Source organism: Cucurbita pepo, chromosome 6 (assembly GCF_057944985.1).
Source record: "Cucurbita pepo subsp. pepo isolate OVF chromosome 6, ASM5794498v1, whole genome shotgun sequence".
Lineage (NCBI taxonomy): Eukaryota > Viridiplantae > Streptophyta > Magnoliopsida > Cucurbitales > Cucurbitaceae > Cucurbita > Cucurbita pepo.
The window spans coordinates 236,853-262,966 of NC_141803.1; the positions used below are offsets into that span (position 1 = coordinate 236,853).

At 37.5% G+C, this 26,114-nt stretch overlaps 5 protein-coding genes across 11 annotated transcripts; 2 read left to right on the forward strand and 3 right to left on the reverse strand.

The window, feature by feature from the left end:
• Nucleotides 1–440: 440 nt before the first annotated feature.
• Nucleotides 441–5,914, reverse strand: LOC111797515 (protein NLP5). Of its 2 annotated transcripts, XM_023680531.2 has the most exons (6): nt 5,509–5,914; nt 4,825–5,273; nt 3,491–4,495; nt 2,897–2,944; nt 1,870–2,800; nt 441–1,780 (listed from the first exon to the last, which is right to left on the reverse strand). In XM_023680531.2, the coding sequence occupies exons 3-6, from the start codon at nt 4,361–4,363 to the stop codon at nt 879–881; spliced, it is 2,754 nt and encodes a 917-aa protein (XP_023536299.2). In that variant the 5' UTR covers nt 4,364–4,495; nt 4,825–5,273; nt 5,509–5,914; the 3' UTR covers nt 441–878. The 2 variants fall into 2 exon arrangements, with proteins under 2 accessions (XP_023536299.2, XP_023536301.2); XM_023680533.2 differs by having other exon boundaries at nt 1,870–2,797; nt 4,825–5,913.
• A 2,117-nt stretch (nt 5,915–8,031) lies between these two features.
• LOC111797651 (catalase isozyme 1) lies at nt 8,032–11,904 on the reverse strand. Its single transcript, XM_023680718.2, has 8 exons — nt 11,745–11,904; nt 11,262–11,358; nt 10,242–10,519; nt 9,054–9,830; nt 8,792–8,881; nt 8,607–8,674; nt 8,401–8,494; nt 8,032–8,299 (listed from the first exon to the last, which is right to left on the reverse strand). The coding sequence occupies exons 1-8, from the start codon at nt 11,757–11,759 to the stop codon at nt 8,240–8,242; spliced, it is 1,479 nt and encodes a 492-aa protein (XP_023536486.2). The 5' UTR covers nt 11,760–11,904; the 3' UTR covers nt 8,032–8,239.
• Nucleotides 11,905–14,421: 2,517 nt separating this feature from the next.
• Nucleotides 14,422–16,364, forward strand: LOC111797537 (cyclin-B2-4). 4 transcript variants are annotated; one of them, XM_023680567.2, is made up of 5 exons: nt 14,422–14,863; nt 14,971–15,277; nt 15,353–15,478; nt 15,570–15,667; nt 15,907–16,364. In XM_023680567.2, exons 1-4 carry the CDS (start codon nt 14,781–14,783, stop codon nt 15,633–15,635), a joined length of 582 nt encoding a protein of 193 aa, XP_023536335.2. In that variant the 5' UTR covers nt 14,422–14,780; the 3' UTR covers nt 15,636–15,667; nt 15,907–16,364. The 4 variants fall into 4 exon arrangements, with proteins under 4 accessions (XP_023536335.2, XP_023536336.2, XP_023536338.2 ...); XM_023680568.2 differs by having other exon boundaries at nt 15,916–16,364; XM_023680570.2 differs by having other exon boundaries at nt 15,963–16,364.
• An 881-nt stretch (nt 16,365–17,245) lies between these two features.
• On the forward strand, nt 17,246–23,372 carry LOC111797026 (BTB/POZ domain-containing protein). 3 transcript variants are annotated; one of them, XM_023679887.2, is made up of 13 exons: nt 17,247–17,772; nt 18,269–19,163; nt 19,468–19,797; nt 20,330–20,560; nt 20,916–21,077; nt 21,405–21,617; nt 21,704–21,751; nt 21,842–21,906; nt 22,093–22,225; nt 22,322–22,396; nt 22,476–22,556; nt 22,720–22,788; nt 22,877–23,372. In XM_023679887.2, the coding sequence occupies exons 2-13, from the start codon at nt 18,369–18,371 to the stop codon at nt 23,093–23,095; spliced, it is 2,421 nt and encodes an 806-aa protein (XP_023535655.2). In that variant the 5' UTR covers nt 17,247–17,772; nt 18,269–18,368; the 3' UTR covers nt 23,096–23,372. The 3 variants fall into 3 exon arrangements, with proteins under 3 accessions (XP_086981177.1, XP_023535655.2, XP_023535656.2); XM_023679888.2 differs by lacking the exon at nt 17,247–17,772 and adding an exon at nt 17,838–18,135; XM_087125051.1 differs by lacking the exon at nt 20,330–20,560 and having other exon boundaries at nt 17,246–17,772.
• A 145-nt stretch (nt 23,373–23,517) lies between these two features.
• Nucleotides 23,518–25,815, reverse strand: LOC111796460 (small nuclear ribonucleoprotein SmD3b). Its single transcript, XM_087125053.1, has 5 exons — nt 25,565–25,815; nt 24,694–24,746; nt 24,518–24,584; nt 24,370–24,426; nt 23,518–23,889 (listed from the first exon to the last, which is right to left on the reverse strand). The coding sequence occupies exons 1-5, from the start codon at nt 25,721–25,723 to the stop codon at nt 23,827–23,829; spliced, it is 399 nt and encodes a 132-aa protein (XP_086981179.1). The 5' UTR covers nt 25,724–25,815; the 3' UTR covers nt 23,518–23,826.
• Nucleotides 25,816–26,114: the final 299 nt, after the last annotated feature.

Genomic DNA, 26,114 nt, shown 5'->3' on the forward strand with positions numbered 1-26,114 from the left:
TAATATTAGTGGTTGAAAAATTGTAGTCAAAATCAGATAAATTTATTTTGAGGAAACAAGAAATAAATAAATAGTTCTGATAAAAATAAATGGCTGCAACACAAGTTATGGGTGCAATCAATTATTTTATTTACTTCCATTTTGTTCCCTTCTCTGTAGAAAATTAATATTTATATATTTTTTGTATAAAATATTGGTGATTAGAATCAGATACAAACATCAATGGAGCACCTGAAATTTCCCTAGAAAAGACACCAAAAACGGAATTGGAATTGTTAATAATAAATAAAAATAGAGAGAATATTGGATATAAAATGGAAGGCTTAGCTGCCACCCATTGCATCATATCATCTGTGGATTGCTTTTATGTTCTCCAAATTCCATCGAATCCCATTTGCATTTCATTTTTTATAGGAATAAAATAAAATAACAACAAGGCATAATAATTGATAATCTTATTGCCAACACAGATGTTGACGTCAGAGCACATAAAATATTTGCCTCCTGAAAAAAGTCTTTCCCAGCTCAGCCACAATTATGTCACCCTCAATAAGTCAAATTTACATACAAATTCCAAAAGTCAAAGAAAAAAACTAATAATCTTTCTTTCTTTCCAATTGGTAGACACAGAAAGAGAGAGAGAGAAAAAAAAAAGAGGTAATTTACATACGAGGTAGCTGCGTTGCCGTTGCCATTGCCACTGCCATTGCCATTGCCAACATGTAACCCCATAAGGACACCACCCTTAAGCTCTGGCTTGCTTCTTAAACAGAGGCATAAACACAGTTGACTTTCTTGTCTTCTAATCCACAAAACATATTCAACAATGCTCTCATGCCTTTCTAGAATTGTAAAATGTGGTGGTCAGTGCAGCACGTTCATGAGAACCCTCCGCTCGCCACACAGTTTCTCTTACGGCGACGAGACTCCTGAACCAAAAGTCTTATCGTTTGGATTCGACACGATTTGTAAACATGAAAACACTCCTGCAGATCTGTGTCACTTGTTAACAACACCCATTCAGATTCATCATCTAAATACTTGAGATCAAATTTAGTCATGTCACTGATACTAAATCGTTTTCCCACTTCGTTCAGTAACTCTTCGTATCGCCACTGGTTATGCACTCGAAACCGGATTTTCTCCTCCCCATAGCTGACCTTTACTTTCTGAACTTCCACCCTTTCAGCCATCCCATCGCCTTCTTTTGCTGAGTGCACCAGACATTCAGTGGCAGGATGTTTGCAGAGAGACTTGCAGCTTTGGGATCTTCGAGGGATGTTTGATCCTTCCATAATTGATACATGTATCTCTACCTCACTTTTGACCCTCTTCAGCTCTCCATCACAAGGATTCTCTCCTCCTCCCATTTGATCTTCACTTCCACCTTTGTTCCAATGCCCAACATTTTTATGGCTCCGACTAGAAAAGCATTGGTTCGAACTCGAGCTCTGGCTGCACGAAGACGATGGAGATTTCGATGCACCACCACCTTGGAGGTTGCTCATCCCAACCTCGTTCGGATTGCTCGATGTTTTCATGCAATCTCCCATCTTTGCACTTACAACTGGACCTGAACCTGAACCTGATAGATTTGGAGATGCCAAATCCTGGAAATTAGAATACAAGGACCCAATTTGAAAAGCACCTGATGCACCTTCCACAGAGTCGATTACGAGCTGGAGTTTCTGCAATGAGTGACCAACCTTTTTTATTTTTCGAGAAGGCCAACGTTTAATCCCATGTTGTCGACATATCCTTTTCAATGTGGTCGGACAAACTGAAACAGCAACAAAATGAGTTAAGATGAACAGTTTGATAGTACAAAGAAAACAGTACGATAATATCAGAATATGGCACTACAGGTACCTCCAATGCTCTTTGCAGCATCCTTTAAGCTACCAGCGAAATATTGCCGAAGAACTTGTAACGTGATCGTTTTGTCGACCTTGGTTCGCCTTTTCTCAACGGTTCTTCCCAAGCCTGTATCAGAAAAGCAACTATTACCTACAGTTGCACACTCTTCACTGTCCTCGACAACGCCATTCAAATTGTAATTAAGTTCATGATGCTGGTAACCGGAGGAACTTAACATCTCCGATGTTTTTCCGTCCTGGAATAACGAGACGAATCCACTCTGTTGTTGGATGTTTTGCACAGATGATGTTAACAATGAATTTGTTGGATGACTCATTTCTAGCTGATGATGTTCTACCTTGGATCTTCGACAAGATTGTTGCATATTTTCCTCCCTACACTCCTTATCGTTTACGAGACGCAGGCTCCTGCAAGATCGTTGTATAATCGTGGACAATGAAGTGAGCAGCACTCTCTGCTCTTCAGGATCTATACAGTCTACAGGCAGGAAGAACTCTAATACGAAATCGGTTTTATTAATGTAAATGCAACGAAGGCGTATGGCAACTGCAGCGTGTAATCCGAACAGCTTGGCATGGTGTGAGAGAGGATATTCTGTGTTGCAAAAGGATGTAATATCACTTGAGAAACATGGCTCATTAGATTTGAATGCCATCCCAACAATGCCTTCGCCTTTTAGCAAATGATGCTCGGAGCATGCCTCGTGAAATTCCTGAACTCGAGGATCGGCCACAAAGCAAGCCCGGTCTACCGTAGAAACGCAACAACTGTAGTTCTCATCCGAGTGCCTGCAGCCCTCTCTATTTTGTTGGATACATGATGCCCAAGTTTGAGCCAAAGGCAAGCCATGCGTTTCACAAGCAGATTTCAAAGTGTTTTGAATCTCTTGTAATACAGCTTCATTGGACCTGTTAAATACCTGCTGAAAGAGACACATTTTTCATTTTTCATTTTGAGTGGAAACAAAAAAACTCATGTTCAAATGAACAGCAGGAAAAGAATTGAATGATTCGATTACCTTTTTATCGGGGTGGCCGATAACATCGGAGCTCCGAAGCTTGACTGCCTGCAGTCAGAACAAAAAGTTGCAAATTCCAATCAATAAGGATTCTTGAACTAAGCATGTCAAGCTTCCACAAGTACTGCAAAATGGTCTAACTCATCGTTCAAATGCCGTTTGGCTTCAAGACACCGTGATTCGAACTCATTTCAGGCGTTATCTTAACTCGAATTCAGTATTGTAACAGTCAAACCCCACCACTAGCAGATATTGTCCTCTTTGGGCTTTCCCTTTCGGGCTTCCGCTCAAGGTTTTGAAACGCGTCTGCTAGGGAGAGGTTTCCACACCCTTATAAAGAATGTTTCGTTCTCCTCCCCAACCGATGTGGGATCTTACAAGTATCCAGGAACCCAAATTCACACGAACATAAACAACAAAGGAACACATTCAAGCCAATTTTCTAAGGTCCATATAAACATTCAAGCATTGATAAATGGAATAACACTTCCTGAATGTTTGCGAGTTCATGAGATTTTGAGTTGATTTGTACAAATTCAAACCTTGAGGTAAATGTAACAAAGAATTTAAAGACAAAATATAAAGGAGACTGACCTCAAGAGCTTTGCAAACACTCTCAAGTTCTGAACCATATTTGATCTGCTGGGTAATCATAACAACTTCAATGACTCCTAAACAGTTCTTGCTACCTTGTTCAAAGATAGGAAGTGCTACAGTTCCACGTACATCGTGCTCGTGCGCATGATTGACTCTCGGGTACTCGTCGCTTCTAAAGAATCGAACATCAGGAGTCCACTCTGGAACCTTTCTTGAGAACACCCGACCAGGCAATCCCAAAGCATTTTTAGAATCATCATCAGCAGTGAATTCATATTTCACAGAGACATCGCGGTACTTGGTGAGTCTTGTGCAGCTGGAATTCTGAGAGAATGGCAGATCATTTGTGATGAGAACACTTCTTCCCCCTCTGTTTATAGGCACCCATACTTGAACAAGAACATCTTTGTCTCTAACAAAATCTTTGATATACCCAACAGCTCTAATTAACTTCTCCATCACAGAAGATGCAGAGCCCAGATGATCTCCAGGTCCTATCCACAATCTTCTACACAATTCAGAGCCTTCAAAACCATGGTTTTCTGATTGACCAGAGCATCCCTCTTGCTCCATATCAACTCGTCCCCGCCCGATAGACGCCTCATCGGTCAAGAGTCTCCTCGGTTCTTCTTGATTAGTTCTTGTAATCTGGCTCATGTGAAAGTCACCATTCATGTCTGTAGCAGGCCATGCAATCAAAGGGTCTAGGTTGGCACCAAAACTTGCGGTGCTAGGATGATGAAACTCAGTACCTTCTGCGGTCTCTAACCAGCAACCTTCCAAAAGCAGCCCATCCATGTAGTCCAAATCCATGGCTGCCTCAGCTGGAGCATCCAGCATTGTCGCTGGTGATAACATGCAATCCTCCATAAAACAAAACTCCCCACAAATCACAATACGTTTAGAACTTGGTAGCACCGATTTGGATATACCCTAAACCGATCGAATATCAGATACAAACCCAGAATAAGAAATTCCAATCCATGTTTAGGAAGAACCGACCTGTTGAATATCATAAGAAACATATTCAGTGTATTCTATAGACAAACAAGTAAGCCACCGAAGGAGACTTTTAACACAGAAACCCAGCAGCAGTCAAAAAAGCTTAGCGTGCACTATAGCACAAAAGAAAGTAAGGATTAAAATACAATCATGAATCACTGATTCTCCCACCAATAGAGAGAAAGACAAGAGAAGACAGCCAAACAAACACACCTCAACACAGCAGTGATTCAAGCAATCTGGTCTGTAAAATCCCAAAACACAGAAGAAGAAGAAGAAGAAGAAGAAGAAGAAGAAGAAGAAGAAGAAGAAGAAGAATAAAAGCGTACCTTACAAATTTGAAAGATTCCAAGAGATTCCCAGGTGGGTACTCAATATTTGAGCACTGTTCCTGAAATGGCCACGAAGAAGAAGAACTGTCTGAATAATAGGAACATGAAAGAGAGGCGTGCAGAAGTAAGTGAAGAATTATGTCCTCGGAAGGCTTTTGGCGCCGAAGTTCCTTTTTCAGCGTAAACCACCACGAAGTTCCTTCCCCCAATAACACCTCGCTCCGGCCCCCTTCCTTCTAAGCGCCTTTATTCACTACGATTCTAATGCTGAAGATTCTTCCGTCGAAGTCCGAGCGTGACCCCACATACGCCCTCTCGCCCCTCCCCCCCCCCCCCCCCCCCCCCCCCCCCCTTGCGTCCGGCTTTGGAATTCTCGCTGTAAAGTCAACTTGCACACTCTAAGAGAGAGGGGAAGGAAATGAGAAGGGCTCGCTTAAAGAATAAATCTGTGAATGCTCGATTTGATTATTTAATTAGGGTAACCAGAATTATAAAAATACAAAAGTATCCATCGGAATCAGAATCTTTCAAATCAACAGTATTAAAACAATAAACAAATTAGGAGCATTTGCAGGCTCCCTCCACTTCAGAATACCCAAATACACCAACAAACCCTGAAAACAATTTTAAAATTTGACGAAAAAGACGACGACCCAGTTGCTGAATTCTGTGGAGGCTAACCTGAAATCCCAAAGCCCCCGAATGAGATGAACAGATATTAAAGTTTAGTGCCATGTGCACAAATCTGACTGCATACGCTGCATCCAATGGACTCCCCACTATCGAATTTAGATCAAAAGATTATATATATTTTTACTAAACACACCATTATTAAGCATATTAAATAAGTTTAAGATTCAGACGTCACCCACACCCACCAATAAAAAAATGGATAAAAAAATCTAAAGAAAGTTCATCAAAAGATGAGCTCATCACCCATTTGCATTATTAAATTCCGTTCAAATTTGTTCCGATTTCTGCTCCATGTGGGTTTCTCTACAGCTGCTGACACAAGCAAAATCGTTCTTTTATTCCCTCTTTCATTAACACAACACTGATCCGTTTGAGATTTCTGACCCTTGTTTGTATTTGGATTTTCCCAGTTCATATTCAACTTTTTGGCTCCAAAAACTAAGGAAAATCACAGGATGTAAATAAAGGATTGCTCATTGTTCTTAAAGATTCGATTCGATTCAATTCAATGATGAATGATTGTGTTATTTTGATTAATGGGTTCAAATTTGGATGTTATTATAATCAGGAAATGAAGAAAACGTCATGATCATAAAAAAGAGGGTTGTGGTGGACATGATAATGTTGGATGCTTGTGGGGTTTAGTGGTTTTGAAGCCTCTCGTTATTGACCAAAACAGACAACTCTGCAAGGGACCAACAGAATTTGAAAGAATCAAAACCAGGGCAAAAGGGTAATTTCCCCCCTTCCCTGTCCCAATTTCTCATATACTTTCTGCGATGCGACACTGAAAATCAGGCGGCTTTGGAGTTGAAGAACTTCCGTTGCCTTTCACACTCTGATGTCACCTTCTTTTATTATTATTTTATTCATTTATTTTTATAACGAAACATTTAAATTCTAAATCATATTCCAATAACTTTTCAAAATTTTATTTAGATTTTTAAAATATTTATAGTAAATAAAAAAAATAAAAAAAATATAGTTTGTATAGTCTAGGTTAGTTTCAAGTTGATGGATGTAAACCATTAGGTGATTTAATTAACCTAGATAATTATACTAATTATTGTTTAAGGTTGAAGATAGCGTAGGAGAGGGAAAAATATAGGGTTTAGGGTTTTCATTAACGGGCAATGTAGGTTGATTTTTGGTGGGTAGAAGAAATAAACTTAATAAATAAGACACAATTAATTATCACGTCAAAAGTCGATGATTTAATTCTTATCTACACAGCTAGCCACTTTTAATTTTTGCAAGTATTTTAGAGCGTAGGTTTAACTAATTACCTTTTTGTAGAGGTTTAAAGAAGACTATCAACATTTAGTAATAGTAGAGAGGGTGAAGCAAGCGGGAAGCCACGTAAATTAAAATTATAACGAAAAGTTTGTATGGCAAGGGGTTGATATGTAGAAGTAGAAGAATCACATAGGTTGGTTCCAAAGAAGTTGTGGGCAGAAGTAGAAGTCAATTTTGGAGAGCAAATTTTGGTTACATTACATATCAAATCAAACAAAACTTTTCTTTCTCTTTCACAAATCAACTATAGCCTTATCATTATTTTAATATTTTAATCAAATTTGTGGTATTTTGCACGTCAAGACAACCTAAAACCGTCCTATCTATCTAATGTCATCCTTACATTGAGGAAGTGGAAGGAAGAGAAACTCATGTTTCACAATTTAAACATAATTCAACTAGTTAATAAGTTATATCTTCAAACCAAAAGCTAATCTCTATCTATTTATTATTATTTAAAAATAAAAATAAAAAAGTTTTTTAAAAGAGAAAAAAAAGTATGTCTAATTTTGTATTTAAAAAGTTTATAATAAGTCTTTAAATGTTTATTTTATGTATGATAAAATTTTATGTTCAAAACTTAAATGTTTTATTACACACCAAATTTATTTTTATATGGAATATGTGAGAACAGTACCTAAATTTGTAATTAATTTATATGTTCTATTTATTTGGTAGGTTGAGGAATTTGAACCTACCATCTTTCATGATAGAGTACAATTCAAATACGTCTGACTTGTGCCCTTTTCCCTCTTTTTTTAATAAATAAAAAATAACCATGTTCAATATTCTTCATCTTTTATTTATTATTGTTTTTGTGAGAGAGAACAGAAATTTGATAATCAATCTTTGTTTTTGTTTTTTTTTTTTTTTTTTTTTCATTCTATGAAATTTTAATTAAAAATATTAAAGTGCTTTGTTTTTTAGCAAAAAAGAAAAAAAAGAAGAGAATTTTGTTCCTTGCTCAATTCTTGCACAAATTTAGAAATAGTTTGAAACAAAAATGGAAACAATTACATAACACTTCAAATTTCTTAAAAACTGAAAACGAATTACAGATGAGCCCACAAATCCCCACATGAAGAAAGTATGTTTGGAATGATTTTTTAATTTAAAAATTCCTTTTTTAATCAAATACTATTCCATACTAAACATACATAAAACTTAACAAAACTCAACCATTGAGACCATAGCACATAATATGGGAGTGTGACATTGAAACACGAACAAAAGCTTAATTAGATTGACATATTTAGGTCGAGAAGTCACATGAGAAAGAGAGAGAGGGAGAGAGTGATGCAAATATTAAAATATGGTATGAAACAGCATATGGATTATAACAATATCTGATTCATCTTCTCAAATGGCTTCCCCCTTTCCGTATAAATTTACCAACAATAAGTGTACACCTCTCCTCCTCCCCTCAAATGCTTGGTCTCACGTTGAGACGAGATGCAAGCTTCTGACCAAGAGACCTGTCCGCCTGTTCCAAATTACCATCAAAACACACACCATTAAATCTCTCACCAACAATCCTCCATGCAATTCCAAACTCAGTCTCAACCAAAATGCTACTAAACGCACCTGAGACCAGTAAGAAACCCAGATGCTGCGAATCTCATGGGTGACACGAGTGTCAGACAAAGCATCCACCCATCTGCGGATAAATCGTTCTTGCCTGCAATATAAACACAAACAAACCCGTGGTTTAAAACCCTCCAACCCAGTTACATGAAAAAACAACAATGTGTGCATCTTCCAATAATAGCCATTGATTAAACAAAAGTTACTTGTCTGGTGTCCAAGATCTGTATCTCTCTCCAGGCTCCTTGAAGTTGTTCTCCTTCTCAATTACACACTGGCGTAACCAAAGACAGCAAGAGGAATCTCAACAGGTTAGCATACTCATTGACCGAACAATAGCAAAAGGAGTTCATGTTAAAGACATTAAAATGCTACAATATTGATCACTGACCCTCTCGCGCCTTCCAGTGCATACAGCTGGTGGGTGAGGATACTTCTCAGCGTGGCGAGCAGGATCAAACCTTGAAGGGAAGTAATTGACCTGAGGCAAAGCAAAAAGGAAGACAAAGATCAGAACAATCAAATTACCAAGGAGCTGGCATATAACGTGCTAGGCCATGAGGATGATTACTTAAATCATGCACAATCAAGGACAACTAAAAAGAAACCACCAACTTTTAGAGATAGTTAACAAAAAAAGAAGTACACAATACCTCCTCATCTCGGTGCATAAAGTTCATGAAACCCTCGTGGTGATTGTTGTGGTGAGCACACTTGGGTGCATTAGCAGGGAGTTGCAGATAGTTTGGTCCAAGACGGTGCCTCTGGGTATCTGCATAAGAGAAGATCCTGGTCTGAAGCAATTTGTCATCTGAATAGTAGACTCCAGGAACTATAATGGCAGGACAGAAGGCCAGTTGTTCATTCTCTGCAAAGAAGTTATCGATGTTCTTATTCAAAACCATGCGACCAACTGGCTGCAAGGGCAAGATATCCTCGGGCCAGGTCTTGGTTACATCCAGAGGGTCAAAATCATATCTATCTTCATGATCAGGGTCAATAGTTTGAATGAAAAGCTTCCACTCAGGGTAGTTGCCAGCTGCAATTGAATCATAGAGGTCCTGAGTAGCATGACTATGATTACTTCCTCCAACACGGATAGCATCTTCCTCCAGCAAGGACTTAACTCCACAGGTAGGCCTCCAGTGAAATTTCACATAGTGTGCTTTCCCTGCCTTGTTAATCAGAGTATAGGTGTTAACACCTGAACCGTCCATGTGCCTGTAATCTTGTGGGATGCCAATATCATCAAATAGAAATGTGAACATATTCAGGCTTTCGGGATGATGAGAAAAGAAGTCAAGGACCCTCCAATTCTCCTGGATATGGGACTTGGGATTCGGTTTGAGAGCATGAACCATGTCTGGAAATTTCATACCATCACGGATGAAAAATACAGGGAAGTTGTTGCCCACAAGATCAAAATTTCCCTGAGTAAAAGAACAAAGGACGCTTGAAAGTTGTACTACCATGAGGATAATAAACAAAGCCTAATAAAAGCATGTATTTACATATAAGCAAAAGGAAAGATGCACAAAAGATGCAAAATCTGAGTTTACAGAATCACAACATATGATTTACCAGCAGAAGTATACAATATTATGAACTTCCTACTGATGAAACATGATAGCATGTTATCCAACCAACTGATGAAAGTATTAGCATGCAACCCATAGAATTAATCCAATAGGCGTAGAACAAATTAAAGAAGTTCAAAACACAGGCAAGGTTCTACATTATCACAACCATTGCATTCTTATGCTTCTTTTTATCAGAAATCCCAGGTTGTTATAATTGTAAGTTATCAGCAACCAATAAAGCATAAACTAAAAAACTCTCACCTCCCTGGTGTAAAACTTCACAGCAAAACCTCGGGGATCTCTCAGCGTTTCAGGGCTACCGCGCTCATGGATAACAGTGGAGAAACGTACAATAACTGGAGTCTGAACTCCAGGGGCACGAAGGAAATCAGCACAAGTAAGGTGGGTAATATCATGAGTCACCTCAAAAAACCCTTTTGCACTAGCTCCTCTAGCATGGACAACACGCTCTGGGATCCGCTCTCTATCAAAGTTAGCAAGTTTCTCCACGAGATGATAATCCTCTAGGAGAATAGGACCTGCCAAATAAAACATATTCAAGTACTTTTATCGATAAGTGTCTTTCGAGTACTAAGGACCAACCATAACATTTTTGGTATTCTCATCTACAGCTATCTGACACCAGATTTCAAACCTTTTTGCCAGAAAAATTATAGATATGCTGAAGATATTCACTAAGCATTGTCCAAATGAGAATGACAAGAAACACAACCCTTTCAGAGAATCTTTCTGACTCCATATTTGTTCTTCACATTCAACATCTACCAGAATATACAGCTCTTATAACAGAATAGACCATCATCTTTTAGCAACTGGTCTTAATTGCCATTAGAAATGTAGCATATGATTAATAAATGATAAAACTAGTTCCCTCATCTAACCAATTTTTCACAACTTGAATAGCTTCTATAGAAGATAAGACCAACAAATCTTCATGACCTTCTCAACTAATAGGTATAAGTTGAAAGTAAATCTAGAGCTAAAGTGAACGTATCTCTGAAGACGAAACGGGCTTCTTTGGTAGCAAAGCGCCCACTCCCGCTAATTCTCCTAAGCATGGCCGGGAGAAGTAGGGGGGAGACTAGACAAGAAACTTTGAGGGTACTATTAACGCCAGTACAGATTCAACAGTACTTCCATCTAATATCATAACCACTATCGAACGAAAAGAAAATAACAATAAACGCGCACTATTAACGTAGTCTTGCTAGTGTTTTAACAGCTACGTCAAAAACCGAAATATCAGAAACCAATTCTTACCCCTGGGTCCAACGGTTAACGACGAGTTATTGTTCCACACTGGAGCGCCAGAATTTGTAGTCCAGAAGGGGCTGTTGTAGCCACTTGAAGGGCGGTGCTGCAACGCGCGAACAGATTAAACAAACTTAGCCGAAATATAAACAATTAAGAAATTAGCTAAACAGAAGTCCAACTTCATGAACATACTCAATAGAATTATGTACTTCGTTTGTCGTCGAGTAAACATATCCGAAAATCAAAATAACATTTAAAAAGTCCTTTACGGTAGACGCAAAGGGCGGAAATGAAAACAAAGAAAACCATTTCTCCATAAGAAAATCAGTTCGAAATTGAAGAAAATCCAGATGAAAAATCTAGCAGCAAGTTCGATTTAATCAAGAACCAAGAACGCAGCAGTGAAGAAAGTAAGTCAAATCCCCATTGGTAAGCACGAAAACACATCATACTCGAATCCAAAAAATTAAGGCGTGAAGATGGAAATACCCTGTAAGGATCCATTGCAGAAGGAGAAGAACCGAGACTCGAAGACGACCTCGGATAATCTGGAATGGGCGAGACGATTAACGAAGAGAAAAGCGAGGGTGAGGATTATATAAAAGCAAGCACCCGTGGCTTGCACTTCTCGCTTTTATAAATCTAATTTTTAAATTTCATGGTCGTTTTATTCTTTGCCACCCGTGCCTTACTCTTTACTCCTTCCCCCTTCTCTTCAACTTCTCGCGGTTTTTCGTCCCACCTCTCGCGACAAAATTGAATTACAATGTTTATGTAGATAATTAGTATTTAATTTATTTATTTATATTAAATTAATGCCAATAATGAAATTTATAATATAGAAGGGACTCTTATTTATACCGATTTAAAGTTCTATTAAACGGGTGTTGATAACATTATTTCATTAACTTTTTCTTTTTTTTAATTAGATTAAGTTTTTTTTCCTATTTTACTTTAAATCAAATTATTTAAAGTAATTAGTTGAGCATAATTAAATTAAAAAGTCGGACTTCCATGTTCAAAACCTTCTTATCCTAATTAAATTTGTGAAGCAATTATTGTAATTAGTCAAATAGAAATAAATAATTTCATAAATTACTTTCCTTCTAAAAAATTATATTTGTATTTTAAAAATTAATAAATATAGTAAGGATCTTTTGAAGGAATAAAAAGCAGATTTAAACAGTAAGCAAAAATAAGAAACAAATAATCGGCAATTTCGCGGGCAATTTTAATATGAAATAAAATAAAAATGTTTTTTTTTTTTTTTTTTTTTTTTTTTTTTTTTTTTTTGAAAGTTGTGTGAAAAGAATAAATATTGGTAAAGAGAAATTGGAGATAATATTGAAAGATAATTTAAGGACGTTATGGAGCCGCGGTTTCTTATCCCCAACAATTTTGGTGATTTGCGTGAATAGAATCACAGCCATGCATGCAGAGGAGTGACTTGGTCCACTTATATTTCACCACGTGGCGGAAAGAACGCCTTGAACCCTGTGCTGTGTGTGAACATAGCGAGATGCTGAAATAGGGATAAGGCAGTCATGGGCCTTGGGCCGAGTTTAGCCACAACGAATGGGCCCACTACATAGCTTGTTTGTCATATTCTTATTATTTATTTTTTCCAGTTTTGGAACTTTAAAAAGGGTTTCCAAGGGATTTGCCTTTTCGTCCTCCAAACCACACATTTTTTATTGGGCGACTTAGATTCAGCTGTCCCCTGCCTTCATTTTTTATTTTCTTTTTTTGTTGACCAATTTTTTTTTTTTTTTAAATAATAATTTATTGATTCTATTTTTTCTCAACATTCATTTTGGTGCATTATTAAACAATTATTATTGTGGGATACGCTTCCTTTCATTTATTTAAAAGGATAATAATAAATAACTAACACACCCAATAATTAAAGGAATATTTTTATTTATTTATTTATTTATTTATTTATTGGCTCAGTGATTCATATGTTTGAAATTCAATATTTATCTCATAGGTTTTTTAGTTTTAAAAAATATAAAGTACTTCAAAGATTTATTATATATAATTAATTAAAGTTTGAGCAACATATAACTTATTAAATACTTTTAAAGTTGTATAATTTATTTGAAATACAATTAATTGAAATTTAGATTTTGATATACTTTTTATTAATAAATTTATTAGACACAAATTTATAATTAATCGACCCTTACAACATTCTAACCTAAATTACCTAAACATTCTTACTAGATTATTTGATTGAACTGAACTAAACCATTTAAAAATAGTGTAAGTTAATTTTGAAAATAAGAGGTTGTCTTTTACTCAATTTATAATTCAATTTGTCCAAACTAGGTTTAATTTTTTTTAAATATATTCTTATAATTTTTTAAAAAATGATGGTTTAAAATGAAGAGATCATAATTTAAATGCCCCTACAAATTCTTTAATCAACCAATAATATTATTTGTTTTTTTGACGGATTTAACTATATTAAATTAATTTAAGAGGAAAATATTTTTAAAATTCAAAACAACTAAGAGAATTAATTTAAAACTGAAACAATTGAATGAGGATTTAAATTAAATTAGGTTGGGGGTGTGGTGAAATAATTATTTGGATGACAAAATACAGCTGAGTTCAAGGATGGGAAAAGTCAGTTTTGCCCTTAAAAATGGAATGAGTCAGTTTTGCCTTAAAAATGGAATGATGGGACATAGGAGCAGATGCAACCCAATAACCCGACCAACCCAACTATAGATTGGATTGGATTAACAATTCAAATAGAAATTAATACTGATTTCTCTAAATTAGATCCTTATTCACATAAAAAAAAATATTAGAACTCGAACTTACAAAAATCGGACAGGCCAAACGGCAGTTACACGCACGCTCACGTGCCCGCGGTGCGCTGGGAGTGAGAGCCCACGCGCGATGGAGTGAGCCAGTCGCAGGCCAAACGCGCGTCTAGCACGCGCGCAGCTTCTGCTCAGTCGCGGATCGGCCGGACGGTTCGGTTCGGTTCGGGCTGGCGGTTCGGCCCGGCTTTGCGTCGACACGTGTCGTCGCCTCGTTGGAGATGATTTGCTCCAGCAGACGGTCGACGCGTGTCCGCGCCTGTCACGCCGCCTGCCGCCGCCTGCCGCTGCCGCCTGACATTTATTTTATTTTATTTTATTTTTCTTTCTTCTTCTCGCTCTGCGGTCCCTAACATTTTTATTTTTGTTTTCTCCTCTTTTTCTTTTCTTGTTCTTCTTCTTCTCTGTTCTCTCCGATCCAAAACACAGCGTCCCTTTCGGATTTTCATATTTTTCGATTCGTAGATCGGATTGATATGATTTGTTCGGCAAAGTTCTAGCTCACCGTTCTCGGACGATTCTCGGATCTCCGACTTCGGGTTGAGATCTCGGCCAAACTTCTTCACAGATCGTGCGTAGAGTTGTTCGTGAATATATCAAGAGTTCAGATCTTGATTCACAAAGGAAAACTGTAGATCTGAGAAAACGTTCAAGATCTTACACCGGGGTTTTTCCGATTTCTTGATGGAAAATGGGAATCCGGCCACCCACATTCTCTTTTTCCTTCCAAGAAAGTCTCCTTGCACATGGTCTTGACCGGAATGGACTCCGACGGTAATTTTCGATGAGTCTGCCGGCCGTTCATTCTTCCACCTCTCTCTCTAGGTTCTCTCTAACTCGTTTCTCTCTAACTCGTTTCTCTCACTATTTCTCTTTTGCAGGACTCTTGGGGTTTCATTTGGACCCCTAAGTGGTAGGAGGGGCAAACTTACCTATTTGCCCCTCTCTCAACTTTTCATCCGGCGAAAGTGGGGCGTTGAGAATCGACGGCAGCGGCGTTCGGCGAAGAGAGAGGGAGGGAAATCAATCCGGCTACTGATGGAAGTTTTTCTAAGTTCTCTCTGCCAGATGAACACAATTCTCCACAATGGTATGGAATCTGCTGCTGAAGATGATTCCATGGGCGACTCAGCAGTGCCGATGTTTGTTCAACATACAGAAGCAACGTTGGACGAAATTGACAGAATGGTAAGGATTTAAACCCTTCTCTTTCGGTATTACTACTTGAACTTGCTGCCATTGACGCGATTTCATAATCCACAGGAGAAGTTGGAAATTAAGGATATAGATGAAGAGCCGGTCATTGATATTAACAGCCTTGATAAGAAGGATCCACTTTGTGTTGTGGAGTACAACAATGACTTGTATACATACTACAGGACAGCCGAGGTAACAATCTTCCAGACAAGACACGTTGTGTCTGAAACATAAATCCATGTTCGCTTTTTGTTTCTGATCAAGATGTTCCTCCTCCTCGCAGGTTTCTGTCTGTGTTCCACCAAATTACATGTCCCAGCAAGCACATATTAGCGACAGGACAGGATGAGAGGGTTTCTCATTGACGGGCTAATAATTGAGGTTAGTTTACTAGTATCATAGTGAGAGTATTGGGAAAGATCAAGAACATTACCTGTTTGAAACTACTAATCTGCATAATGTTGTGAATTGTCCACTTAATTTGAATTTCAAAGATCTGATTCCAGTGTAGATAATGTTCCTTACTTAACTTACGATCCTCAAGCTTATTTAATTAACTAAATTCAGACTACTCCCAATAATCCTCAAGCTTCATTTTTATTTATTTATGATTAATGTAGTTTATGAAGGGACTACCAAAGCAGAACATAATAATTGCTTCAAAAGTATACTACAGATTTAAGCTTATGGAAGAGACTGTACCTAACAGTCAACCTCGTCGATAGATTCTTAGCAGTATATTCAGTGGCGAAGAAGAATCTCCAGCTAGTTGGAGTGACAGCCATGTTTATAGCCAGCAAGTGCGAAGAGGTTTGTTTTCCTGTTATGGACGATTTTGTTCAGATATCTGAGAAGGTCTTCCGAGTAAAAGAAATTCTAAACATGGTTATGTTTTTGTATTGAAAGAGCAACATTTGCAAAACTAGTAACTTAGACTCTTACAAGTGTAGGATCATGTGGGATCTCACAATCCTCCACCCGAGTGTCCTTATAGGCACACCACCTAGTGTATGGCTTTGATACCATTTGTAATAGCCCAAAAACACTTCTAGCAGATATTGTCTGTTTCGTTCCGTTACTTACCGTTATCAGCCTTGAATGCTTTGTTTTACTCTTTAACTGACGTGGGACCACATAAACAACAACTACCACGGTGGTTTCACGAATATAATGAAGAGTTTAAATTCGGCTAAAATATGGGCAAAAATAAAGAAAAGATGTGTGATGGACAAGGTGATCCCATGAATATAATATACTAGTTGCAGCTAACCTTGTTAGGCTCGTCAACGATCTTAAACATTTATGTCGAAGACCCAACAAACAGAGATTCTGGTTAGGGTGATTTCGAAAGTCCCCTGCTACGAAAAATAAAATAAAAAATGAAAAAGTGAAAAATAAATTAGTTTTAAAATACTTGTATCATCTACCCATGAATGAAATTTAAAGTTTTAGGGCTAAAGTTGATAATTTAAGGAAAAATTGTTTTTTTGGAAAAAAAAAAAAGTAAGATATCTATTATTTGCCGTTTGGATTAGATTTAAATCTCTCCTTTTCACGAATTTTTGTTATTATTATTTTTTTTTTTGAAAATGACCACAAATTTTTTATTATTAAAAAAAAATCAAATCATAAAAAATAATAATTTTTTATAGAAAAAATCAAATCATAAAAATACTGAACCGACCTAACTGCGGAATCAAACGGGAACCAATGTTTTACTGAAATCAGAATTTTTTTATTTTTATTTTATTTTTTACGGGAACCAATGATGGTTGCCACATAATTCAATGAGGTGTTTAATTTTTGTTCTAAATAATTAATGAACACTGAGGACAAAACGAAGAAATATTTTATGTAAAATTTTTGGAACTATAAAATATTTAATTGCTGTAGATAAATTCAACCTAGCTGGAACGATTTTGGGATGAGGTCAAATGTTTCTATTCTCGGCTACATAGTTTGATTGCTCATATATATAAGCAGAGCTGATTCCTCGTGAAAAATGAAAAATCGAAGGCAAAGATTCGATGTATGAAAATCGATTACAAATTCAAATGATATCTGTAAGGTGAATCAAATTTTTGTTTGACAACGAAATGACGAATTGGAGTTCTGGATAATCGATTCGATCGTCCTGTCGATTAGTCGAGTAGATAGCCATGCCACGCACTTGATCTCAGTTTGTAGATATTTTGTTTTCGTGGCCAAGCGAATCATACATTCAAAGCATCCAAATCCCTTTCTGTGGAAAATTGGGAAGAAAACAGACGAGAGTTACAAAAACATATCCGTCCTTTGATGTCATCACTCGATCAACCTGTCCATGTCGCAAGTTGTGCAAATATCTGGATTAAGTAATGGTCCTCGTTTCGTGCTGCGTTTAGATATACTTGCAGAGGTGAGGCTCCATTAAATACTAATGGCGCCAACCGAATACCTGCGATGAGTATCAATCGATTTGTTCAATATGAACCAGAATTATTGAGGTAGGTTTTACGTCTTGCCTTTATTTTCTGATTAAATTCATGTTGGAGATTAAATCTTTTTCTCGAGAGTTTCAGGGAAGTGAATTTTAACTTTTCTGCATCAATTTGTCGTTGTATGTTATCGGGATATTATATGCGAAGTTGAATACAAAACCTCCGTTTGCTTGTGATGTTGTCGTTTGTTGCGGGTTCAAATTCTGGGTCCAGTTGGGTTCTTCTAGCAATTTCTGGTTATCTTGTGATAGAGATATTTGAATCGTCGTAGATCTTTGTTTTTGTCCTCTAAGATTGTTTCGGATAATGGGATATGTATAGAATAAAATCTGGATCGCAGTCCATCCCCTCCGATTTACTCACTGGCTAGTATGTTCTTCTTTACCGACCGATTTGAGCTTATTTTTTCTTCTAATTAGGAGTGATTTTAAGCATTTTCTTATATCGCGCTTGTTCATTTCTGTCTATCATCTTCTCAAACTGCGAAGTATTTTCTTGCCAGGTAGACAAGTTTGCTATCCATATAATATTTGAGGTTCCTATCAATTAAACCATTCTTGGTGTTCTGGTGTGTTGGGATATTCGAACATTGTTGAGGTGGGATGATGGATAAGAAGGAGAAAAACTCCCTCACGGTGGCTCCTTTTGAGTGTGCTTGGCTCAAGGATTTAAGATTTCGGGAAGCTGGACGGGGTTGTGTGGCTTTTGAAGCTTCCGCTCATAACGATGTCACGTTAGTGTTCCGAGAGAATGTGGGGAGTCAACATTACCATTACAAACGAGATAGCTGTCCTCATTATACGGTTATATTAGGTAGTCACCGAAATCGACGTCTAAGGATTATAGCTGATGGGAGAACTGTTGTTGATGAAGAGGGTGTTGCTCTTTGCAGTTCCTCTGCGTTCCAGAGCTATTGGATCAGTGTCTATGATGGTTTGATCAGCATTGGGAAGGGGAGATATCCTTTTCAGAATCTGGTCTTTCAATGGCTTGATACAAATCCAAACTGTAGTGTTCAATATATTGGGCTTAGTAGCTGGGATAAACACGTGGGATATAGAAATGTTAATGTTTTGCCGCCGACGCAGGACCATATTTCCTTGTGGAAGCATGTGGATAATGGCGTTGAAGGCGAAGAAGACGTGGAACTGGAGTTAGAAGATGAATACACAGATTACAAGAGCTGGGGCCTCGAACATTTTCTAGAAAATTGGGATTTATCAGATGTACTTTTTAGTGTAGATTCTGGGGAAACACTTGTACCTGCTCACAAGGCTATCTTAGTTGCTTCGGGAAATTTTCCCTTGAATCTGTCGCAAGATGTTGTGCAGCTACATGGAGTATCATATCCAGTTCTCCATGCTCTTCTTCAATATATTTACACAGGTCAAACTGAGGTAATTTCTCCCATCATATGTAATTATTTGTCAGATTATGGCCATGGCTTGTTGTCTTTTGACATCCTTTAAAAAACTTTGACATGATAAATTTCCGCTCTTTCCTCTTCTGCTCCTTTTTGTCTTGTGTCTTGGCCATTTCCTGTTTTCTTAATGTTTTTGGCTTGAATTGGTTCTAGTTCTACTTTGATATTTTGCTGTATGCGGAACTGCACCAAGTAGGCAATTTTAATCTCAACGCAGATACAGTGAAATCAATATTTTGTTTGATAGATTGATGATTGATGCTTCTTATTTACTATAGATTCTAGAGTCTGAACTTGGTTCCTTGAGGGATCTTGCATTACAACTTGAAGTGAATGCTTTAGTGAACCAGTGTGATGACATGATGGAACAATTAAAACGGAACAAAAAGTTGTTGGACTCGGGTAAGAGGGTGGAATTATTATATCCAAGGATTCAGCCCCATTGTACTACAGTCTTCCCCTCCGGGATTCCATTAAGTGTGCAGAGGCTCAAACAATTGCAATGTACTGGCGAGTTCAGTGATGTATGTATTTATATACAAGGTCACGGGTTTGTTGCTCATGTGCACAAAATCATTCTTAGCTTATGGAGCATGCCATTTGAAAGGGTGAGGAATTGATACTACATTTCATCTTATGTGGTTACGGTATTGCTGTTCTGTTATTTTGTATAGTTTTTTTTCTGAATAACTCGTATATACATCATTTAGTTTGCTTTCTTCTTTCCATTGATATGGTCGTTCAACATATACAAGCTTTCTGATGTTCTAATAGAAAAGAGGCTCCTTGGTACTGGGTATGCTTATACCATTAATTTTTTTGGAAATTTTTTGTGATTACACGATTTTATCTGATAGTGGACTGCGGTGTGAGAACTAGTAATTGAAATGCAACTTGAAAGGCTGGACTTGTAATTTGTAATGGAGACAGACAGCAAATTAGACTCTTTGTAATATTTGCTTAGCCTCTTCTGTTGTTCGCTACCGGGTTTCCATAGTTCATACCTACTGTGCCTCCATCATGTATGGGTCAGGATGATTTCAACTAGAATTTACTGTGTATACTTTTTGTCTTAGGTTAGTGTAAATATGTTTTTTCTTCTTCTATTGTTTAAAATTTATTCGGGTGGTACATGGGCAGATGTTTACCAATGGAATGAGTGAAACAACGTCTTCTGAGGTTTATATTAGGGACGTATCACCAGAAGCTTTTCAAACCATGCTCAAGTTCATGTATAGTGGAGAACTCAGTAAAGATGTTACAATGGAATCTGATGTCTTGTTACTTCAACTACTATTTTTAGCTGATCAATTTGGTGTTACTCTTCTTCATCAAGAATGCTGCAAAATACTTCTAGAATGCCTTTCGGAGGTAGTGTGGTAATCCTAATCTTGCACGCTTGTTTAGAGTATGTATTTAATTATTTTGTTAATTTTTACGTGGATTTGTCATTATTTCTTATTGTACTTGTATGACTGGAAGATAAAAGGGGGAGCGTCATGCAGTTTCGAGGTTCTGAGAACAAAAGAAGAGAATCCTTTTATGATAATGAGTTATAGGAGTATTGATATCCTACATATTATATGCAGGGATGGAGTCTCCTAGTGGAAGATGGTCATACATCAAGATTTTTTGTTTATGCACAAGTTTAATGGACGAGGAAGCAGACAATTTTGGGAAAGTTTTAGGACTTGCTTCCGAAGCTAACTGTCGAACTTTGTTGCAGGATTCAGTATGTTCCATCCTTCAAGTTGTTTCATCAATTCCATGCTGTAAGCTCATTGAAGAAATTTGTGAGAGGAAGTTTTCAATGCACTTTGATTATTGTACGACTGCAAACATTGAATTTGTCATATTAGATGAGTCAACTTTCCGCAAAATCCTTCAGGTATGGGCTCGCCTCTTCAACTGCTTTACTTTGTGGAACTAATGGTTGAAAATTTTAGGACGAGTATTTATTGCTAAGAGCATCTTCTATCATAAAGCTAATCTAAAACAACTCATCATCATCCCCACACTTCCCCTGCTTTAAAACACGTTCTACTTGAAGCTGTTGTCTGTCAACAAGACTTTTGTAATTGATAGTCGCTTTCTTATTGAGAAGTTTATTTATGAAAATCATAATATGAACAAGAAAGGAAAGCCTGCGAAATACTTTTATGTCTATTTAGATGTTTTGGTCGTTGATCTTCATTGGGTGAAGTGGTTCTTGCAGTGTCCTGATTTGACAGTGACTTCCGAGGAAAAAGTACTGAATGCAATCTTAATGTGGGGTTTAGAAGCAAGTGAATTATGTGGGTGGATGGCAGTAGATGAGCTTATGACATTTTCAACCCCTGATATCCTTTTTGGTGAGCGACTTCAGTCAGTTCAGGATTTACTTTCTTTCGTGCGATTTCCGATACTCCCATACGCCTTGTTGGAGAAGGTATACTTGTCGCAGTTAAATAAAATTTCTGGCTTGTGATTAAAGTAAAATCTTTTTCACTCTTGCTTCATATGATTATCATACAGTTGGAGAACAGCAGCATTAGCAGGAAGATTCTTACCTTTCAGAATCTTGTGAGTGAATCATTTCCTTTGGTGTAAACTTCGATAATAGTAAAATCAATCCTTCAAACTTAACTATTCTCTTGTATTGAACTTTATCAGGTGAAGGAGGCTATCAACTTCGTGAAACTTGAACCATCAAGGCTAGAGGACAAGAAAAAGAACAAGTAATGTGCCTCTTCATTTTTGTACTGCTCATTCTATTTTTGTGGTCGTGATTTCATATTTCTTCATCATAAAATCTAAGAGAGTACCTGATGTGTAAGATGGCTAGAGGAAATAATGTGTAAGACATTGTTAAGTGGCCTGCCTAAAAGTATTGTATCAAGTTCTCTCGTTGAACTATTTTCCAGTGTGAGATTTCAACATCGACGGTCTAGTTATAAGGAGCTACAGTACATTTGTGATGGGGACAGCAATGGAGTTCTATTCTTTGCCGGTACATCATATGGAGAGCACCCATGGGTTAATCCCATTCTTTCTAAGGTTGGTTCTTGAACTTCTCAACGTTCTTGTTCCCAGCCCTTTCCGCAGTATTGGTAAATTTGTTGCTGGAAATTTGCTTGCTTTTTTACTTTTTAGAAAATTACTATTACGGCAAGCAGTCCACCTTCAAGGTACACAGATCCGAAGGTTCTGGTCTCGAGAACTTACCAGGTAATGCGCACGGAACTTTTGTGTTGAACATCATGGCAAGGGAGAGTTCTCTGTTAACTGGGTTGATTTTTCTTGTTAGGGAACTTCATTTGCCGGCCCTCGCCTGGAAGATGGGCAAACTTATTCATGGTGGATGGTTGATATTGGTGAAGATCATCAGGTTTTCTCCATCTTCTGTAGAACTTTTGAAATGCATTAAAATTTGAGCATGAATTGTAGCTTGTTGCCTTAGAAACACGCATTAAAATGGGAATTGAATACTTGACGGTCGCTTCCTTTTTTAAAGTTATAGTCTCATCGATCGATATCCCTTTCAAATGCAGCTGATGTGCAATTACTATACACTGAGACAAGATGGGTCAAGAGCATTCATCAGATATTGGAATCTCCAGGTAAAGCTTATCTTCTCTCTCTTTCTCCCTCCCTTCTTTTCCCTCTTTACGCAAATTTAGACAATGTCGTTACGTGCATTTGTTTTAGGGGTCAATCGATGGGAAAACTTGGACAAACTTGCGAGTACACGATAACGATCAGACGGTGTGCAAGCCTGGTCAGTTTGCGTCGTGGCCCGTAACTGGACCAAACTCTTTACTTCCATTTAGGTTCTTCCGTGTTCTTCTCACAGCCCCAACAACTGATGCTTCAAATCCGTGGAACTTGTGCATTTGCTTTCTGGAACTGTATGGCTACTTCCTCTAGATTGCTGTAGCTGTATATTATTGTGTTGCTCCTTATACGGCCATTGAGGCTTCCTCTCGAGCTGTAAATTATGCGGGTAGTTGATGCTCACTGTTTCCAAGGTTATGTCACAGAATAAAAAGGTTTTGAGGTCTTTATTAGGAATGTCTAGGAAAATGCTGGTTTGAAATCATATCCTTGGGAATAAAGGATTTTTAGACATTTGGTAGTTCATGGGAATACTACTATATGTTTGACTGGATACAAAGGAATAAAAGTTCGTCAGTTGTTCTCTTTCCTTTCCCTTCTTTCCCCGTTCGGAAAAAAAAAAAAAAAAAAAAAAAAAAAAACCAAATGCCCCTCCCTCTATAAGGGTCTTCTTTGTTTATGAGAGGAATTAACTTAATATTACCTTAACAACAGCCAACGATTAGAGTAGAATAGATGGCACAAAGACAATTCTCCAATGGTGATATAGGTGTGCAAAGAACGTCCGGTACATACATAACAAAGATGAACATGGGGGTAAAAGATTGTTCGATCTCAACATAAAATCGCCTGAAGTAAAAATTAGATTATGAAGTTGAAGATATATAATGGTCAATCGCCCACTTTCAACAAAATGAACAACGTACATAGCCTTCTTCAATGATGAGGATGTCAATACCGGAACTAAAGAAACTTGATGATCAATATTCCAACGGCTCTCTGGGCTTGAACTAAGGATATAACAAACTATATTCATGGTTTCATCACCTTCGGGCAGATGGCACAGCACCCCGACCAGTTGCACCTCCACGGCCAGCAGCTTGAGCCTGAAAAAGAGAGTATGTCTAGTGTTAACTTTTGGAAAGTTAAAAGTGTACGAACATTTTGTAACGCACTCTAGTTGTTTTCCCTCTAAATCTATCACCAACCTGTTTTTAAACATATAAACTAACAAGAGATTTCACAAGTAACAATCACTTCCCCTAACACTATCTGTGGGTTCCTGCGTTTTGTGTGAATGTGCCTAAATTCTGGATGCCTCAAAGAGAGAATTGTGAAGTTCGAAGTGCCATGAAACATTCCCTAACATCTTCCAAATTGATATGATTAAATAGCGATCATATCCTAGTAATTTCAACTAAAGTAGATTCTATATTTCTTGGCAGATATGCACACAAGCAGCGATCAAATCCTTCTCATACATGAAAAAATGCACAAGGGGCATGTAAGTTGATCTTCGTACTTATTCAAAATGTGTAGAGGAAATAAATTATCACCGTACTAAAATTAAGCTGCATGGGACTTACTTTAGCTCGCATAGCAACAGCCCTGCCTCTGCCAACACCAAGTGAGGCGCCCTTACCCTTCAGGATTGAAAAAGCATGAGTTAGGAAAAAGAAAAAGCACGCAAGGATTTCATCAGGACTAGATTTCAAAGGATTTAAGTTGAAATACTTTAATTCTAGCATCGAGACGCTTGAACATTGGAGCATTCTTCAGCATGTCTGGTATCACCATAAACCTATCATGCACAAACAGATGTCAGCATGCCAACCAAATCCTGACAAAATCCCTTCGAATAACTAAGAAAATCATTGGATAGTCTATAATAAAGGAGATGGTACAGATACCTGACTTTGCTGCCTCGGATGAAAACATGCTCAAGTTGCGAGACCTTCCCATCCTATAGAAGAAAACACATAAAGTGAACCTGAAGAACATGACTCCCAACTATATACATGCAAGCAAAGGGGAAAAACTCGGAGACATTGAGCAATAACCATAACATAAGTAAAACACCAACAGATTAAACAAAGAAAATCAGTAAACCTTAATCCATTTGACAATTTTATAGAAATCGTTTACTATCCAATTAACCAATATGAATCTATGATAATGTCGATCTCTCCTATTCAATTTGGTGATTACGAGTTGCATAGCAAGAAAGTTGCAATTAAACAGCGCACTCAGCAGATGAATCGACGTGCACAATTAACATTCGTCCCTAGTTAATTTAATCAATCCTGATCATGCAATCAAGATCGCAATTAGCACTCTTTTCATGTTTTGATGCTTCGCCGATTTTCAGTCTCATTTTACAGTTGTTGCCTTTTGGGTTTGGGACATACCAGTCAGGTCTGGAGTTTAGATGCAATTTTTGTTCCTTATATGTTGAAATTAACCATATAGAGAGTTTTCTGTTCCCGGAAATTTTCTGGTTCTTCCTACGCAGATTTTGTATTAAAAATAGTCATAAAATATATATATTATATATATATCGTGGCAGTTGAAGCTATAAATTGTTGGAAACTAAACCAAATTAGGGTTTATACAAAGTTCAAAAAGTACATGAACCAGATATTGAAGTATACGGCTTTAGAGATAAAGAAGCAGAATGAACTAAATGAACTAAGGCGAAAACCACAAACATAAAGGTCCAACTATCAAACAAAAGTTGCATCATCTTAAGATGAACAACGAAAAGCAAAAAGAGAGAGGCACCTTAGCAGTGTAGGTGATGTTTTCGAGCTGGCAGTTCCAGTTATCCTCACACTCGATCATACTTCCTCTGTAAAGTTCACCGCTTTTAAGCTCCACCGACACAACGTGACCCGCGGCCTCATGGAGTAGCTTCACTGGAATTCCCAAGCTCCTGCTCATGGCTACTCTCTGCAAATCTCAAATCACCCTCTAAAACCCTAACGCTCCTCCCGCCTCCTATAAGCGTCGAACTTGCAAGGCCAACTAAACGGAAAACGGCGTCGTTACTTTTAGTCCCCTCTCATTCTCTTGACCTAAACGACGTCGTTGTACGGTGTACTTTTCCCCTTCTCGTTTGAAATATTATATAAATCGACTTAAATGAGCCTTGGATTCAATTTTCGTTAATTCGCCTATTAATTTTAACAAAAACAGTCTAATATGAAAGTGAAAAATTAGGATTAAAATTTATAGAAAGTGATCATAATTTCAAAATTTTCCCTCTTTTTCGTTTATATGGGAAAAAACTGGACTGAAAGCCCACAACCTCTCCAAAAAAGAAAAGCCCACA

Bases quoted from the DNA above. Each gene is read 5' to 3' on its own strand.
- LOC111797026 (XM_023679887.2), top strand. From the start codon at position 18,369: ATGATGGATAAGAAGGAGAAAAACTCCCTCACGGTGGCTCCTTTTGAG. The intron at 19,798-20,329 runs GTGAGGAATTGA...GTACATGGGCAG, and splicing joins GGAGCATGCCATTTGAAAGG to ATGTTTACCAATGGAATGAG. The intron at 22,226-22,321 runs GTTGGTTCTTGA...TTTACTTTTTAG, and splicing joins TTAATCCCATTCTTTCTAAG to AAAATTACTATTACGGCAAG.
- LOC111797537 (XM_023680567.2), top strand. From the start codon at position 14,781: ATGGGAATCCGGCCACCCACATTCTCTTTTTCCTTCCAAGAAAGTCTC. The intron at 14,864-14,970 runs GTAATTTTCGAT...TCTCTTTTGCAG, and splicing joins GACCGGAATGGACTCCGACG to GACTCTTGGGGTTTCATTTG. The intron at 15,278-15,352 runs GTAAGGATTTAA...CATAATCCACAG, and splicing joins TGGACGAAATTGACAGAATG to GAGAAGTTGGAAATTAAGGA.
- LOC111797651 (XM_023680718.2), bottom strand. The intron at 8,675-8,791 runs GTCAGTGATCAA...TGGTTACGCCAG, and splicing joins GCACTGGAAGGCGCGAGAGG to TGTGTAATTGAGAAGGAGAA. The intron at 8,495-8,606 runs GTAACTTTTGTT...TTTATATTGCAG, and splicing joins AGATCTTGGACACCAGACAA to GCAAGAACGATTTATCCGCA.
- LOC111797515 (XM_023680531.2), bottom strand. From the start codon at position 4,363: ATGGAGGATTGCATGTTATCACCAGCGACAATGCTGGATGCTCCAGCT. The intron at 2,945-3,490 runs GTCAGTCTCCTT...TTCTGACTGCAG, and splicing joins GTGTTTGCAAAGCTCTTGAG to GCAGTCAAGCTTCGGAGCTC. The intron at 1,781-1,869 runs GTACCTGTAGTG...TTGCTGTTTCAG, and splicing joins TGCTGCAAAGAGCATTGGAG to TTTGTCCGACCACATTGAAA.
- LOC111796460 (XM_087125053.1), bottom strand. From the start codon at position 25,723: ATGAGCAGGAGCTTGGGAATTCCAGTGAAGCTACTCCATGAGGCCGCG. The intron at 24,747-25,564 runs GTGCCTCTCTCT...TTTCTTCTATAG, and splicing joins ACATCACCTACACTGCTAAG to GATGGGAAGGTCTCGCAACT. The intron at 24,427-24,517 runs GTATTTCAACTT...TCAATCCTGAAG, and splicing joins GTCTCGATGCTAGAATTAAA to GGTAAGGGCGCCTCACTTGG.